Below are 17,662 nucleotides of genomic sequence, written 5' to 3' on the forward strand. Positions count from 1 at the left end.
TGTGGGTATCAACATTTAGCTATAATAATAATAATAATAAGTATAAATATTGTGGTTTTATAATAATAATACATCAAATTTATATTGAACTTTTCAAAGTTCTCAGACAACTACATCCTGTAGAAAAAATACAAGCAGAAAAACTCTTCAATACAGACAGAAAGAAGTTAAGAATAAAATGAAAAAAAAAAATATATATATACATATATAATTAAAATCCATCATCCAGTGGGGGGGGGGTCACATTTCTCAGAAAATCAGATTATTCTGTGCTAAAGTTCTTAATGAAATGAGAGAACACTCTGTACTTTTCACGTGTGATCGTCATCGAGATTTCTTTTCCGCATCGTGATCGTCATCGAGATATGACATTACCTTCATACCCATACGGAGTTCTATCGGGCCAACAAACTCAATCACTCACAATGTGTTTACTCACGTTTGTTGATTCTTCTGCTGTAGTGGTGTAACACAGCAGGTCAGAGGAAGAGGACGGAGAAGCTGCGCTGAGGTGTGTTTTATTTAGCTTTGCCCACCCACCCACACACACACACACACACACACACACACACACACACACACACACGAAGTACCGTACGTCCAATACAGAAGGCATACAATTCCGCAAACTCTAGCTCTCCTCCTGCTGCTTTCACAACATCAAGCTGTACGTCTCCTCTGTTTGTCTCACACAATCTGCCTCACTACACACACACACACAGAGTGAAGAGACGGGCTTGGCAGGCTCTGTGCAGCGCTGACAGGGACCATGCGTCCCGCCTCAGTGGAGTGTGGAGAGATCTGTCAGAGTGGCGCTGACCCCCAGCCTAAGGGCTCTGAGAGAACTCTTGAGCCCCAGCCGACTGCATTCCTCCCTGGGAGCTCCTGAAACCACGCCTGGGTGTTCATGTTCTAGTGGGAGCTTCTGAATAGAATTTATTCATTCGCCAACTGGGCTTTCTGATGCAGGTTCTTTCTGCTTATTATTTTAATCAAACCAGTTCAGAATATTTAAATAAGTGTGGTTCTTGTTTCTCAAAGATGAACAAAGAACACACAGTTCCTGGGGGGGTGAAACAGTTTGTGGTATTTTAACTGGTTGTCCATGTGTTTGAAAGCATCTTCCTCACTGAAGTGTCATTGACAGATGACAGTAAACGTCTCGCAGCTCTAGGAATGCTTTCTGCGTCAAACTAATTTGCTATATACACATGTTGAAAGCAACACTATTTTGTTGAAACCAGGCGGCAATCTCCGGTCCTGAAAAGTGAAGCCAATGCTGGAGTATCTTAAAGCTGCATTCTCTCTACTGACCACCAGGGGGCGACTCCTCTGATTGTATAGAAGTCTATGAGAAAATGACTCTACTTCTCTCTTGATTTATTACCTCAGTAAACATTGTAAACATGAGTTTATGTCTCAATCTCTAGTTTCAAGTCTTCTTCAATACAGCATGATGTTCATTTAGTACATTATGGTCCATTTAGAGTCAAACGGACCATAAAGCAGGGGATGCTTTAGGGCGGGGCTACACGGTGATTGACAGGTCGCTACCAGAGACGTATACTGCGTCTCTTTGTTCCTCCTCTGCAGTCCAAATACGGTCATTTCCATTCTCTGGTTGCAAAAAAACAAGATGGCGACGGCCAAAATGCCGTTCTCGATGCTTCAAAACGGCAGTGTGTGACTTCACGACGACTGCGTCCACTTCTCATAAACAGTGTGTGGTTGAAACCCATTTGCCTCGTTTCGCTTCCTCCTCAACTAATGTGCTTCGTTCTCGGTCAATGCTATAAACATTATTGAAATGGGAAAACTCAATACAGAGGGATAATGGCTTTTACTGTCCCTGGATTCACCTGCAGAGCACTTTATGAAAAAAACAACAAGTGTCTAATATTCGTGAATAATTTAGTTTCCCGTAGAAACCCTGATATCATCCTTTTAGGTGCAATTGTGTTGCCAAAGACAGCAGGACGGCTGTATCAGCAGGGACGGATGCTCCCAGGTGAACCTGCCTCGCCTCATTTCTGGGAATCTGGAGTCTGAACATGTGGATGCTGCACGGTGTCGCTGAGTGCAGTGAAGTGTCAAATAAATCCACTCACGGCTGATATGTCTCGGCTTCAGCTACAACGAGAAAAGGTTTCAAGCAACAATATAGTTTCAGTTATGCAGCTTTCTCTGAATCCAGCTTCGGTGGATGTCACTTAAAAGAAATCAACGTGACGCAGCTTTGATTTCACAACAGCTTCCTTTGACTGTTTCCATGAAAATGTGTCCGTCTGAACAATAGCTGCTCGTCCAATCAAAAAGAAAGAGGACTTTCATCATTGTTTCCATCATCAGAACACATTAGGAAGACAGGCTTTCATCTGAGCGGCAAATCAAGAGGCTGCCATTGTCTGTGCCGGTGATTAAGGATGTGATGGGATGAAAGTTTGCTTCTTCTTTTTTTGGGGGGGGGGGGTGTGGAGATGAGTCAATCTGCAGGCTGCAAGTCACCTCTCCTCTCTTAAAGGTGCATGACCCTCTGAGGGCATTCTGGCTTTCATCTGCTTCTTATTGTTTGCATTCAACCTGCAGCTAAAATATATATATATTAATATTATATTAATGTGGAAGAGGCAAGCACCCTACTGGGCAATGCACACACTGTATGAACAAGAAACGTTCCAACATGTGCTAGTGACAGAAAGCACGACATTACATTGGGGATTCTCTGCAGAGAGACATATAACGTATGCAATTGAGCTAGCTAGCTAGCTAGCTAGCTAACAAGCCATCTGCTGAAAGAGTAAGAATTTAACGACTCCATGTTTCAACCACACGTCAAATTATCGGGAAGCACGTTGCTGTCGCCAAGTTTGTCTGGCCCATTTTCTCGAACCAGTGTAGCATGAAAGCACGATGGAATTAGCGAGCTAACTAGCTAGCCTCTAAATATGTAGGAATTTAACAATTTAATGTTTCAACCACACACTTTTCGTAGCGTAGGGAAAGCACGTTGCTCTCTCCAGATGAGTAATAACTTGTTACGGCTCACTTTCTGTAACCAGTGTAGCAGGAAAGCTAACTAGCTAACTAGACCTTCAAGTTACACGTTGCTTCTACGGTCAGACCCCTCTTGAGGAAGAAGGAATGGAAATGAGGGGAAAATAAAAGGCAAAAGGGAGAGAAGTGAAGTGCACAGGAAGAAAAAGATAAATAAATGGAAGTGAATGGAGTGGGTGAGATGGAGGTGGAAAGGGGTCAACAGGAAAAGAAGAAAAAAAGTGGAAGAGTAGGGGACAACAAAAAGAGCTCAAAGGGGAGGAAATATTTAGGAATGGCAAAAAGCAAAAAATGCGAGGGTAAAGAACACGTATTGGTTTGGACTTTAGTGGAAGTAAAGGGTAAAAGGAAGGGACATTACTGAGGAGGGCAGGAGGCTGTAAACCAGAAGGGAAGGAGTGTGAGAACCAGAGAGGAGATGTGAGAGTGAAAGTTGGCCCTCGACCAGCTCAGCACGCTTCCATAATTAAAACCAGCCGCTCCTCCAGTTCCTAAACAACGCTGAGTCGCCACTTTGAGCGACGCCAAGGGGAGCGAGACGTCTTCACAGGCCGGAGTGTCTCTCCCGCGCTTTAGACGGCACTCGGGGAAACACACAGAGAGACACGCATAATTAGCAGATGCATGAAACCAACACTCGCAGTGGGGGGGATATTGTCATGAAAAGATGTGGAAAGTAACGTCTCCACCTTTTAAAACACAACGGAGTTCACTGGAGACTGAGGAGAGTTTGGGCCTCACCGCTTCTGTTGCTTTCCTGCAGGCTCCTGTTCTCTAATGTTGTCAGATACTAATGATAACATTCTGAGCTCGTCGGTGGCAGAAACGAGCCCTTCTAGTGGATGCAACGTCACATCGTCAGGGCACATTTAACCCCTGCAGCCCTGCTGCTGCAACGCTCTCGCTCAATACTGGATCAATTTGAAAATAATTGCTGTCCTCGTTTGTCACAGAAAACATGGGAAAATAGAGTCCAAGTTCGGAAATACCGTCTTTAACTGAGACGTCAGGCAGAATCCGCGTTCAGCAGACTGACCCTCGTGGTCTCACCATGCCATCAGCTGCTCTCCTCCTGCTCATCAGAGGACTCGGCAGCCGACTGCAGAGAAGCTGGTGAGGCAGACGCAGACTCATGTTGTGCAAAACAAGACGACTTTAAGACTCCTCTGACAGTAGTGTTGACTTTATGACCTGTGTCGTGGGTCTTAACTCGTATGAACGTATTCTCTCCCAACACGTCTCTGTAAAGATGATGGTTTTTCAGGCGATCAAAGTTGGTTCGAGGGCTGATTGTGTTTTTAGTCTCTGCGGACTCGGCACAGTTTTATTGAGGTGTCAACCATGAGGGCTTATTGATCCACACTCTCTTTTCTTTAAGTGGTGAGGCCTTCACTGCAAACTGTTGGTTTATTGTGCTTCTCTAATACAGTCATGTCATAGACGAGGACATCCCTGTCTCTCTCTCTCTCCTGTAGCTGATGGACCTGATGTCTCTCACAGGCGGCAACCTCCAAAAAAGTGAAGCCGATGCTGAAGTGTCTTAAAGCTGCATTCTCTCTAGTGTCCACCAGGGGGCGACTCCTCTGGTTGTATAGAAGTCTATAGAAAATGACTCTACTTCTCTCTTGATTTATTACCTCAGTAAACATTGTAAACATGAGTTCATGTCTCAATCTCTAGTTTCAAGTCTTCTTCAACACAGCATGATGTTCATTTAGTACATTATGGTCCATTTAGAGTCACACACACCATAAAGCAGGGGATGATTTAGGGCGGGGCTACGCGCTGATTGACAGGTCTCTACCAGAGCCTTATACGGCGTCTTTACGTCACTCCTCAGCCATCCAAATATGGTCACTTTTGTTCATTGGTTGCAAAAAAGCCAAGATGGCGACGGCCAAATCACCGAACTCAAGGCTTTAAAACATCAGTCCGCAAACCGATGTGTGATATCAGGACGACTACGTCCACTTCTTAAAGTCGATGGTCTCTCAATAAACGATAAGATAAAAGCTTATTAAGCTGCTTTTAAAGTTGTCATAATATACGAGAGATAACCCTTTTCTCAAAGTATCTCTTCAGGGCAACTTAAGAATATATTCCCTCCAATAGTCCTCTTTCATAATGTGAGAACAAGTACGTATTTAACGGGTTATTTATGTTGTTTCTGTGACTTATTGCTGTTGATTAACACCAGTTGGCTGGATCTGGAGTTTTCTGTTGTATCAGCATCACTTTTGCACACCTTCCCCCGACTCATGTGCATTCAGCTCAATGTTCAATCATAGGCGTATGGATAGAAGTTTCCTGTAAACACACTAAACCAAGCAGATGCTACTTATGTAAAGACGAACGGTCTCTGCATGAACCCTCGGCGTCATCTTACCTTCAATCCTCAGACATCTGAATTTTCATTTGGACAATTACTGTCATTCTTCCTGCCGTGGGTCCGTGTGCGGGCGGATGTGATTGACTGCATCTGTCGGTGTGACAGAATTGTCTAATCTGTGCCTTCTGGTTGGAACATTTATTTCATCTCTCTCTCTCTCTCTCTCTCTCTCTCTCTCTCTCTCTCTCTGCAGTTTTGGCAAGCAGCTGGAGGGCAGACGAGGCTGTGAATGCATCACTTTGGAGCCGTCAGAAATGATTGTGGTGAGTAGAGACTCGGCCTCTCTCTTTGTCTCTCACCTTAGCCCCTCCCACTTTTACACTCCCACATCTCCCATCTGTCCTTTGATATCAGGCCTGTTTTACCCGTCTTTATTTCTCTCTCTGTCTACCTCATTGGCCGGATGTGTTGCTAAAGCTTCACCATTGAAACAATTAAATTATATAGCAAAAGCCTGACAATCGAGATGCTCTAATGAAATTAAATGTATCTTATACATAAGATGATATCTCTTGAGAAGTGAGGTTGAGTTATGGATGAATTTATGTTTCATGTCATCAAATAAAGTGGAAAAAAACACCAGCACCAGCTGCTACGGAGAGTGTTGCATCATGGGTTGTTTTTAGTTTTGATGCACAAGTTTCCCTCAGAAAACGGCCTTTCAGTTTATCCAACAAGATCAGTAACTCTCCTCCTTTCCTTTGATCTCGTGGTATTAGTCACAGTAGCCTCATGGCGAACACTTTCCTCTTCCAGTGTCGTTGTCACCGAGCACAGAGACCACCAGTCACTGGTAAAGCTTTAAGTACATCTATCATGCTACATATAATAATATCTTTATTTATATGGCATCTACAAATAGAGTTTATGAAGTACTGTGACAGACAAAGCAAAACCCAGAAACAATGCAAAAGAACAACGGAAAGATAAAAGGGCGGTTGAACAAAAGGTCAAATGTAAACACTGATAGAACAGTACAGAAGATGAACAAATAAAAGCAATTGCTACAATAACAATAAAGAATAAATACAATAATTAACAATAAATATAGCAATAAATAATACAACAATAAATGAATAAATAATCATACTTATTATAAATATATAGATATAATTAAGAAGTGATTTAAAATAGATTACATTGTCTTTCTGTCTCCCTAAATGTCCTAAATGTCCTCCTGCCGTCCCTCTCCTGTGTCTCTGTGTCTGAGGGACTAGAGGGATCAGACGGGACAACAGTTCCTCTGATGTTATCGAATGTTAAACCTTGACTTGTCCATTGTTCTGTACCTTTCACAGTGAGGCCAAAGCACTGTCGCATCTTACAGGAAGTCCTCTGCACATCATGTAACACGTCCCTCTCTGGTGCTTGTGGTGCTGCGACTGTAGAGAGTTACATAAGAGTCGTTGCTGTCGGGGAACGATGATGAAACCGTAGCATCCTCAGACCGACCGTCGCTCTGCTTTAAACTGAGGCAATAATGCAAACTCCGACCCGACAGTTCCAGAGACATCGCAACATAATTGGAATAAAGGTTCCTGCAATGAAATAGTGAGGTGCCCTTTCATCGAGGCAATTAATCCCAAACCACCCCTGTGGGTCCATTCAGAGGCTACTGCAACAGTGAAGAGGGAGCGGTGGGAGTGCTGAAGGTCCTCCAGGTATGATTGTACGATACTGTGTGAATGCATTTGGGTATTACAGGAAAGAAGAGCCAATGCTTCTGTAGCTGATTCCTGGGGAATAGAGGACCATTTGAATCATAAGAGGGTCGATTTGAATGGATCTGGCCTTGGTTTGCTGGGTGAAAGAGTAGAGAGAGATGTTGGTGGAGGGGTAGGAAGTGGATCAGCTGATCAGAGCCTCGGGGACAACATGAGGTGTGTTTCTGTGTCTACCCACATGGTCTGTTTTCAAGCATTTTGGTCTGAGAACCAGGAAATGAGATTAGGCAGAGGCCGCTATTGTTGCTGTTAATATCCGAGCGTGTCCTCGTCTTGTCCACCTTTTTAAATGCTGTTTAACAAATAGGATAAAAAAAAACTGTGTAGTCAGCTTGAATTTGAAACAGCTGAACAGACAAATAAAACAGTGGCGCATCTTTTCCCCAAACCCACAAGAACACGTCCTGTGACAAATGATTTCTGTGTTTATCATCAGACATAAAAATGGAGGAATCCTTGAAGAACCACTTTAACACTAAAGGAACACTGTAAGGAGTAAAAAATGTCAACAAGTGCTGTCAGGAGCTTCCACGTAAACACACAGGAGTGTTCAGTCACACTGCATTGCAGCCAATCAGCTGATTAGGGCCATGGGAACAGTCGAGGGAGAGTCATTTGCAGGCCGTCGTTGTGACTGTGGTCACGGGACGGACAGGGGGGGTTTGTTTTTTAGAGTCTTGAGTGATGCATCGTGGGAATGAAAAGTAGGCAAGTGGTGGGAAGAGGGGATTGAGAAATGAATGAATAAAGCAAAGATAGACGGAGAGGAATGTAAACTGTCACACACACACACACACATGGACAGAGGAAACAGGAAATACGGTCTCGTTGTATTCCATGACCGTCGGTTAGAAACACAAAGGCAAGACGTCTCAATGGCTGACATTGTTGGTCACTGGAGAGATGGGGGTTGTGTTCAGTCGAGGGCATAGACTGTATAGAAGAAGTGGACGTGTCTCATTGGTTTGTGGACTGATGTTTTGAAGCCTAGAGTTCGGCAATTTCGCCGTCGCCATCTTGGATTACGGCCGTCGCCATGTTTGTTTTCTTTTGCAACCAATAAACAGAAGTGACCATATCTGGACTGAGGACGAGCGACGTAGAGACGGCGGATACGTCTCTGGTAGAGACCTGTCAATCACCGTGTAGCCCCGCCCTAAAGCATCCCCTGCTTTATGGTCTGTTTGACTCTAAATGGACCATAATGTACTAAATGGACATCATGCTGTATTGAAGAAGACTTGAAACTAGAGATTGAGACATAAACTCATGTTTACAATGTTTACTGAGGTAATAAATCAAGAGAGAAGTAGAGTCATTTTCTCATAGACTTCTATACAACCAGAGGAGTCGCCCCCTGGTGGACACTAGAGAGAATGTAGGTTTTAAGACTTCTTCGTCATCACAGCGGAGACGTGAAAGTCTTTATACCTTTCTAACCCCCCTCTAGATTTCCGTGTGCGTTACCTTCAGGCTGTCTGTCTTGTGAGGCTCGTTAAAAAGAGACACACCGACACCAACACTGGTCCCTTTGTTGTTGCCGTTATTTGGTGTTTTATGGCTGAACTATCCCTCGTGCAGCTGATTCAGAGTCCATTCCAGCTAAACTACCCACGATGCAGTTGTTCAGTGTATTAGCAGCATTGTTCCTTTGTCTATTTCAAACCCGCAGCTATTGAGTCCCAATTCCAGCGGTGACAGAAAACCTTTTGGGTCCATCTTCTCTCTCAGGTTTTTTAAACTTTCTAATCGATGCGTGAGATTGTCTTCCATCAAACCGCTCTGTGACGTTGTCCTTTGAGAGACGTAGTCCTCGTCTCTGCAATGTGTCGCGGGTGTTATTGTACGTGTTACATGTGTGGAAATACAGGAAAGCAAACCGCACACATTATTCCGCTGTTCTTCAGCTCAGAATCTTTTACTCTAATCTCAACTCCAGGCCACTCGGGAGTTTCACTTTCCGTGGGCGATCATGAGTTTGTTTGTAAGGCCACACATGACTGACCCGTGGTCGTTAAATGGAGATTAAATAACTATTCATCACAAAACATTCAGCTCGAAGAGAGAAAAAAGACAAATTCAAGAAAGATGCAAAAAAACTAAAAACCTTGCAGAATCAAAGCAAAGCGTGTCTTCTCAAAGTCTCAACGGATATTCTTTAACATCATAATTACTGACATAAGGCTGTTGACTCTTAACATCATGCAGTGGTGAAAGAAAACCTCCTGCGACAACAGACGGGCACAAAAAGCCTTTCGGGAATGCATTGAATGGCCGGAATCTGTGTGCCGTGCTGTTTCTGCTTCTTCTGCTTCTTCTTCTGCTTCTTCTGCCTGGCGAGGGTATTTGTGTATTTACGGTTTCCTGGAGGAAGCTGTGGGCTCAGTGTGCTCGGTGCACGTGTCTCAGACAGAGAGACGGAGAGCATGTGAGTCAGTATGCAACGTGTTGAGCAGCCGAACTCCAACTCTCCAGCTCTCAGAAGAGGACGACCTTTGTTCATTTCATTTGGTTCTTTCTGTTGTTGTGGATGCTCTCCTCAAAGGATGTAATGTTTGGGGATCCCTCAGGATTTTGAACCTTTTTTTTTTTTTGTTTCAACATTTGGACGCTTCTATTCATCTCTTTGTCCAGAAGTGTTCCCCTGCTGCAGTTTGTGTCTGCCCTCCCGTGGTATTTCCTGCTTTTATGTGGCGGTGTGATACCGTCCTCGCCTCCGGATGAGTGGGCTCCGCTGGCACCGGCTCTCTGCGCTCTGGAAGAACTGGATGTTCAACCAGGAGCCGGCAGAAGAGCAGGGCCAGACCTCAGAAGCTCCGGGGCGGGAAGCGGAGCCGAAGCGGAGAGAGGAAGGAAACTCAGACTCTCAGAACTTAACGGAACTTAACACCCACAAGTTGGATTACAAGAAGCAGAAGTCAGAAATCGGGAACCAGAACTTGGAATTTACAAACTCGGTTGCTAAGATCCAAAAGTGTGACTATCCGGTCTCAGACTGTGAGGATCAATCCTCCGGGTGCCCCCGCGCCCCTGAAGGTTGTGGGTTTGAATCCCGTAGAAGCTTCCATTCTGAGGAGGGTGTCGACTGTGTGTTGCAGGTGGATAACGGCAGCGACGGGGACGACGGTTTCCTGCAGAGGGAAGGTTCCCAACGGAGGTCCAGACGGCGCTTCAGGAGAGTCAACCCCCGGGGAGAGCGGGAACTCATCACAGACGGCCAGGAACCCGTCGGCTACAGCACGGTAAGAGAACCTCCATCACTGCAGCACAGTGATCACTTTCAGATGATAACAGTGGGAAACCTCCACAGTATGAACTTATCCAACGTGACTCAGAGGTTCTTTAGATTTAGAGATCTCCAAAGTCTGCTGTTCTGAAACCCTCTGAGGTAAATAGTGCTTTCAGTCTCTGATGACACACGTTGGAAAGTCCTCAGCTTCTACTGATCCTACTTCTCTGGATTCGCTTGCTATAATACTCACTGCTGTACCGGTATGGTAATGATGTACATATGCAAAGATCAAAGTTTTCTGTTTGATTGAAGATGTGAAGAAGAAGCTTTTTGACGGCTGCTATTTGTTGTCCAGTGGTATTCAACGAGTCTTTGAGTGCTCACAGAAAACGCCAAAAGCATTTTTGATTTGATAAAAGGGAAAATTTGTTGGGAGAAACAAACAAGGTCTCACTTAAGGCCAGTCTGTGTAAGAAAGTGTGTGTGTGTGTGTGTGTGTGTTGAGTTTCCCTCCCTCTGATAGGATCACTGGGGCCAGCCTTGTGTCAGTTACAGTTTTGACTAATCACTGGAAGCCACACTTTGTCACACACAGAAGGCACACACACACACACACACACAGGCACATAAACTTCAGCTCACACACACACACACACACACACAGGCACATAAACTTCAGCTCACACACACACACACACACACACACACACACACACACACACACACACACACACACACACACACACACACACACACACACACACACTCTTCCCAGCTAACTCAAGGCTCCCTTGGGTGTCACAAAGGGGTTTAATGGAGAGCTTAACGTGGCCCTGCGCGGCTCTGTAGTCTCTTGGTGATTGTTTTACTTTTTAAAATTATATTTCTTGCCTTCAGCATCGCTGCATCCCACCACATTATGTCTTTGTGACTGTGTTTATTATGTAAAGGCCACTCTGATGTGCTAGCGCAGCACAATGAAGCGGAACAAAAACAAGTGGAACGGTGTGAATGTCAAACACAGATAATTGTGTTCGTCCTTTAAAATGAGTAAGATTGGCTGAAAACAGACACATCTGGCAAAAAGAAAACTGTCGAAACGCTGGTAGGTCCGTTAGCTGCTGTTCTCCCCGACATTTTAGTGGGTCGGAGATCCACTCGGCTTCGTCTTCACTACCGGCCGGGGGCCGGTCAAGAGTAGGGAGTGAGGAGTCAGCAGGCGGTCAATAGCAGGATAAAACGGGCAATAAAAGGTGGAGAAAGTGTGAGTCTCAGCAACCACGAGAGCTCCCCGAGCATGCAGCCATCACCGGCCACCAACGATATTATGCAGTTTGCACTCAGCTTGCTTCTGTTTCACTTCTCTTTTCATGTTTCCTCACGATGACTTCAGGGTTATGTCAACAACCAGGTAGAACAAAACACATTAAGGTCTATCTGGTCTATCCTTTTGTCTGGAGTTGTTGGTGTGTGTGTGTGTGTGTGTGTGTGTGTTCGTGTTCATGGGTGTGTGTGACTCACTTCTGGCTCAGGCACCTGTTGTTTAGAGACGGGTCGGTGTTGGTTAAAGCGGGTCATGTTGGGGCTGTCTGTGGAATAAACAGACGCATGCTGAGAACAACAACGGGCCGGTGAACAAATGGAGGAGGAGGCGTTTACTCGTCTCGTTTAAACCTGACGGGTCTGAGACGGGTCTGAGAGGATTCTCCTCAGTCTGTCCCTTGAGAGAAAATGATGTTTTTGGATTTAATGACTTGTGAGACGATATCTGTCTGACTACCTTGTGTACTCTCGGTGGTTCGGTGGTGATTTGTTGTTTTCACAAAGTCAAATCAAAACCAGAATTAAACAAATCCCTGCATTGTGTGGTGAAATGCTACAATGTCACGGTCCAACACGGTCCAGAACTAAAATCCATCTTCAGAACAGACATTGTTTTTGTAGTCTGAGCTCCCTTATTTACTTTACTTGTTTCAATGTATATTATGGAGTCGCCCATTTATGATGATCTAATGGTAATGGCTACAAATATATATTATACACACACACACACACACTCTGAGAGAGAGAGAGAGAACAGTTTTTCTGGCAGTGGATCAGAGGATATTGTTTAGAGGCCTTATTGAACCATAATAGCATCAGTAATCCATTATCACTGCTCTCGCTCTCTCTCGCTCTCAATGGCTCTCTCTCTCACTCTCTCGCTCTCTCTCTCGCTCTCTCGCTCTCTCTCTCTCTCTCAATGGCTCTCTCTCTCGCTCTCTCTCTCGCTCTCTCTCTCGCTCTCTCGCTCTCTCTCTCTCTCTCAATGGCTCTCGCTCTCTCTCGCTCTCTCGCTCTCTCTCGCTCTCTCTCTCTCTCTCTCTTTTAATGGCTCTGGAGTGAATGGAAGTTCCTGAAGCTTTGAATGGAGAAGCGTCCTAAACAAAGGGTGCAGCAATAGAAAGTAGTTGCTACCTATACATCACACCAACTGCTCATTGGATTTTATTATTGTGATTATTATTTATTTTATTCTCAGCGCTGACTGGTGGCCATTGATCCCGAAACCCGATTCCTCTTCCAGCAGAGCGAGAGACACAAGATCCCATGCATTCTCTCACTACCATGACGTACCGCCGGGATTCAGCAATGACACACACACACACACACACACACACACACACACACACACACACACACACACACACACACACACACACACACACACACACACACACACACACACACACACACATGACCACATGAAGTCACTTCATTAAGACATCGGATGCCTGGCTGGGTTACCGTCTCTCCCTCGGTGGAGCAGCCCGGGTAGATATGTAGATGGATGAACCCGTCACCTCATTTGCCCTGCAGGGGAAACCTGCTCGAGGGGCTTTTTTACAGCCAGGCTGCTCCACGCCGCCCCTGGATCAGTAATTTAACACGAGGCCATGTTCAGCCATCTGCACAGGACAGTTCAGCATGCACGGCTCTAGAATAGAATCAGCCAAAAGATGTGGTGAATTCAGGGTTTTCGTTTCACCTTCCGCTGTCTGCGGCCCCCCTTTTTGCATAACAAGCAGCTGGATTCTTGTCAGACTCGCTTGTGAAGAAGGTGCAGAGCATGAAGCGATCTGGTGTCGGTGCACGCCGGAAACACCGTGTCTCTTGCAACGTCTGTGGTTCAGCAAACTTCCTGTTTCACAAGTCAAACCGTCTGACGACTGTTTCAGGTTGTTTTTCCCCTTCCAAACACTTTAGCCTTTGTTTCCCCTCTCAGGCCGACCTGAGACACGCGTGAGTTAAGTGTGCAAAGCTGCATTAATAATGTAAAGCCTCAGCCGGCCGTCAACCTCGAATGAAATTGCTTTGGGAGGAAGGGGGAGGTTTGTGAACGCAAGGTTTTCTAAAATGACCCTCTCTGTAGACGGGTCCTGCTTGCCCACTTTACTGCATGCAGGTGACGTGTTTAGTCGCTGGAAATCTCTGCAGACAGGAAGCAACAAATCACAGCTAACTTCAACAGCAGTGAGCGAATGCCTCACAGACAGCTGGGCCTCAGATGTATTTATAGTAAATCCATCATATTCATTTACAAACAGCCCATGTTGACAATCAGCCACATCGGCTGATTGTCTGGTCTTAAAGATCTGATTGGGAGGACGATGCTTTTCCACTGTCTAGGCGGGCTACACCTGCAAAGACCCTGAGCTTGAGGTTAGATTCGGGGGACAGCCAGGAGCCCCAAGTCAGCGGACCCCCAGGGACCCGGAGGAAGAATGTGGAGGAAAGAGGTCTGTGATTGGGGAAGGGGTCAAATATGGTTGAATATCCCTTAAAAGATGAAATCTATTCCCTCTGTTCCCACCGCTCACTGAGGAAGACGCTGTGTTGCTCTCACCTCTAGGTGGCGCTGTGGACAGCAATATATTTGAACCCAAATAATCCACATAACAGCAGTTTATCTTCAGGGAGCCATTAGCCACGCTCTCACCTCGCGGATGCAGTCTTTGGTGGTATCAGATTAGCTCAGTTTGATGAGCTCGTGCTCGTCATGCCGTGACTTTACTCCAGTTACTCTAACGTCACTGCTCACAATCAGGTCATGTCCAAGGTTGTGTTGGTCATCTAGTGGTCAAGTCATCGGTGTGACTCACACCAACGCTTTGTCATGAGAGTGTCAACCTGAGAGCAATGGAAGAACGATCATCTCTCAACCTCCCCTCGGGTTTGAACGTCATGGGGGGGATGAGGAGGATAATTCTGGTAAATGTTGACCTGGCCCGGGACGTTTGTGTCTACTGGACACTGTGGATGGTAGGATTGGTTGTTCCAAGTCGCCGTATGTTTTTAAAAATGCTGGTTAAACAGCGAACATGTGTGGAAATCTGTGGCTGCGGTGGTCCGTAGAAAAAGGCAATTTCCTGCTCCGATAGTGTTGGAATGAGCTCGCTGGTGTCGGTCCGTTTCACAGAGTTTTGCTTGGCATCGTGTAGTGATGAAGTTGTTAACGTTTCCATAATATTCCTGGCTTCATTTTCATCAGTGGGTGCATGTTCCTGAGAATCTGCTCGTTCTGCTGTGCGCGTCTGGCTTTTTAAGTACTTTTTCTTATTTTTTATTGTGCTTTTCCTCGGACGTCTGCAGAGCCCAAACATTCAGTACTGCCTCTGTTTTAAAGCCCCCTCGCTGCTTTAATGCAGCTCGTCCGTACCGGAGCTCATCTGCTCTCATTCTATCAGAATGCAGGTGGGGCCAGCTGAGCCCCAAGGGCCTCCAGCCAGCTCTGCCACCGCTAGACCAATCAGGGCCCCCAGGGAGAGACGGGGATCCAGGAAGAAGAGGGGGGAGGAAAGGAACGAGAAAGGGCTCGCTTTTCACTCAGAAAATGGTGCAACTGTGAGGAGGGCTAACAAGATATGAATAATACCAATATTAACGGACTAACAAGGAAAAGCTCCCTCAGCAGTCATGTGACTCAGCAGCTAAAGAAAGAAAACCCTGACTCAGCAATGCCTCTTTATTTTGATCTCGATTTCCTCTCCGCTTTTCCTGTTCAACCTTTCCCGCTCATGATGTTCAGTGAAGCAGAGAGGAGAATAACCTTTTAAAAAATCAAAGAAGAGAGGAAGGAGGGAGGCAGGAAGAAGGACAGACTGACGGGGGGAGAAGTAGTAGATGAGTCGTAAATGGTGGGATGAGAGAACGGGAAGCAAAGTTGAAAGAAGGATGAACAAAAGATGGTGCTGGAGGAGTGAGGGGCTCTGAAGGGCCGACAGAGTGGCGGGAGGAGAAAGGAAGGGTGGAATAAGGACTGGAGGATGGTGGGGGTTGACAGGTAATGGAAAAGATGAGTGGGCGTGCAGCAGAAAGGGGGTGAGGCCTGGGGGTGGGGGGTGGGGCAGAAAGGTGAGGGTTGAGGGGAGGTCAGACGGGGGATTTAATGGGAGGCAGGAAGGGTGGGGTGAGAGAGAGGCAGGGTCGGGAGGAGCGAGGACGCTCGTGGATGAGGTAGTGGAGGATCTAACTCGGGTTAATCGTGCACTCAAGCAACACGTAGCATTAGTTTAACTTGACTCACTGAGTACCTGAGTACCTCGACACAAACCGATAAGGACGTCGCTGTTGAGACCTTTTGACAGTTAATTCTGTCGCCTTTATAAATATATCTGATCACCTTGATGTTGGTTATTGTCACAGATTATCAAACTAACTGTCCTGGTTGTCACTTGTGCACAAAAAGTTAGATTTCAGGGCTCCGAAGAACTCATAAGAAGGCCAACGAAACTCCAGCTTTAGAATGCTGGCAGAGCCCGATGGACTACATCCAGGATGTTCAGTCTGCAGCTACGAACAACATGGAAAAGCTATATATAGATCAGATCACTGGCAACAGGCGGGAAAACACAACCCACCAGAAAGCTGCACTTAATAGAGTTCAGATCTCAAACGAATGGGCTGTAAGGCGTCTGAAAACACACACTTTATGAAAACTCAAAAACAAGCTGCGAGGTATGCAGTCAATGGTCAGGGTGCTGGTTAAGAGGAGTGCGTGAGGAGTCAGCAGGAAGTGTGTACCGGGCAGAAGGATATGTTTTGAGAAAGTGTGAGTCACTGCAAACCACGAGAGGTCTGTGAGCACGCAGCCATAACTGGCCAAACCAAACGTGACGCAGGATTTAGCCGTGGACGGACGCAGAGGTGCACAGGCGGCCGATCGGAACCTAAATATGTTTCAATCCAAACAGCTGGCGGCGTCTGGACCACAACAGTAACTTCAATCAACGGCTTGTTTACGTCCTCGACTGATGACTCAGGCTCCCAAATACTGCAGTCGCCCAGCGGTGCTGCTGGGCTCCTGCTGCAGTCGTCACCCGTGCACACGGCACATGCTCAAGCGCTTTCTGTGAAGAAGACTTTCAATACATGATCTGACATACAGTTATGAAAGGTGGTACTTTTAACATGCAATGACAGCTCTGGTCCTGAAGTTGGCTTTTAACGCCTGCAGACCTCCTCGTGAGTGTGTAGAGTAGCTGGGCAGCGCAGTGTACCAGCGGGGCACTGTCTCTGGCTGTTGTTGCTGCTACTTTTAGGGATTACATCAGCAGCACTAAGATGACAACCTTGTTGAACTCTCCTCTCTGCTTCTCCTCTCCCTCTGCCTCCTCTTATCTCTCTCCCGTATCCTCCCTCATCCTCCCTCATCCGCCCTCCCTGCTATCTCTCTCTGCCTAACCTTCATCTTCCCTGTTTTTTCGGCTTTTTGCCTGATCGTTTTATGAATTTCTCTGTGAAGTGAATCTGCACAGACATACGGACACACAGTGTCACTTTGGTCTAGGTTTCTTGCTCTTTAGTCACAAAGACGGTCCATGACCCAGATGTTGTCAAATCCAGTCCCAATGCCCCAAATTGTTCCTCAGTTGACAAACATCTGGTTTGAGCCATGAGCCATAGTTTTGTCGCCATCTTGTTTTTTTGCAACCAGAGGTGACAGAGATGATGAAGCGAAATACAACCGAACGCTGAATGAGACATTTCAGGAGACTAAAACGTTACTTTCATGAACTGTAAGCACACAGTGAAAGGGTTCACGTTACACCAGACCGGACAACACCGTGGTTGTAGCCCCGCCCCTAAAGCATCACCTGCTTTATGGTCTGTTTGACTCTAAACCAGGGGTGTCAAACTCATTTTCACTCTGGGGCCACATCAGCATCACGGTCGCCCTCAAAGGGCCGGTTGTAAATGTAACCACTCCTAACATATTTAGTT

The 17,662-nt window shown here is 46.0% G+C and overlaps 1 protein-coding gene across 3 annotated transcripts in view; it reads left to right on the forward strand.

Annotated features, from left to right (window-relative positions):
• rapgef6 (Rap guanine nucleotide exchange factor (GEF) 6) overlaps positions 1–17,662 on the forward strand; it is a 106,759-nt gene that overhangs the window by 31,348 nt on the left and 57,749 nt on the right. For all 3 annotated transcript variants that reach the window (XM_079283852.1, XM_079283853.1, XM_079283854.1), the window contains exons 5-6: positions 5,637–5,706; positions 10,266–10,409. In XM_079283852.1, coding sequence (XP_079139978.1) covers positions 5,637–5,706; positions 10,266–10,409 — 214 coding nt within the window. The remainder of the gene's footprint in view (positions 1–5,636; positions 5,707–10,265; positions 10,410–17,662) is intronic.

Source organism: Melanostigma gelatinosum (assembly GCF_949748355.1).
Source record: "Melanostigma gelatinosum genome assembly, chromosome: 14".
NCBI classification, from domain to species: Eukaryota; Metazoa; Chordata; class Actinopteri; order Perciformes; family Zoarcidae; genus Melanostigma; species Melanostigma gelatinosum.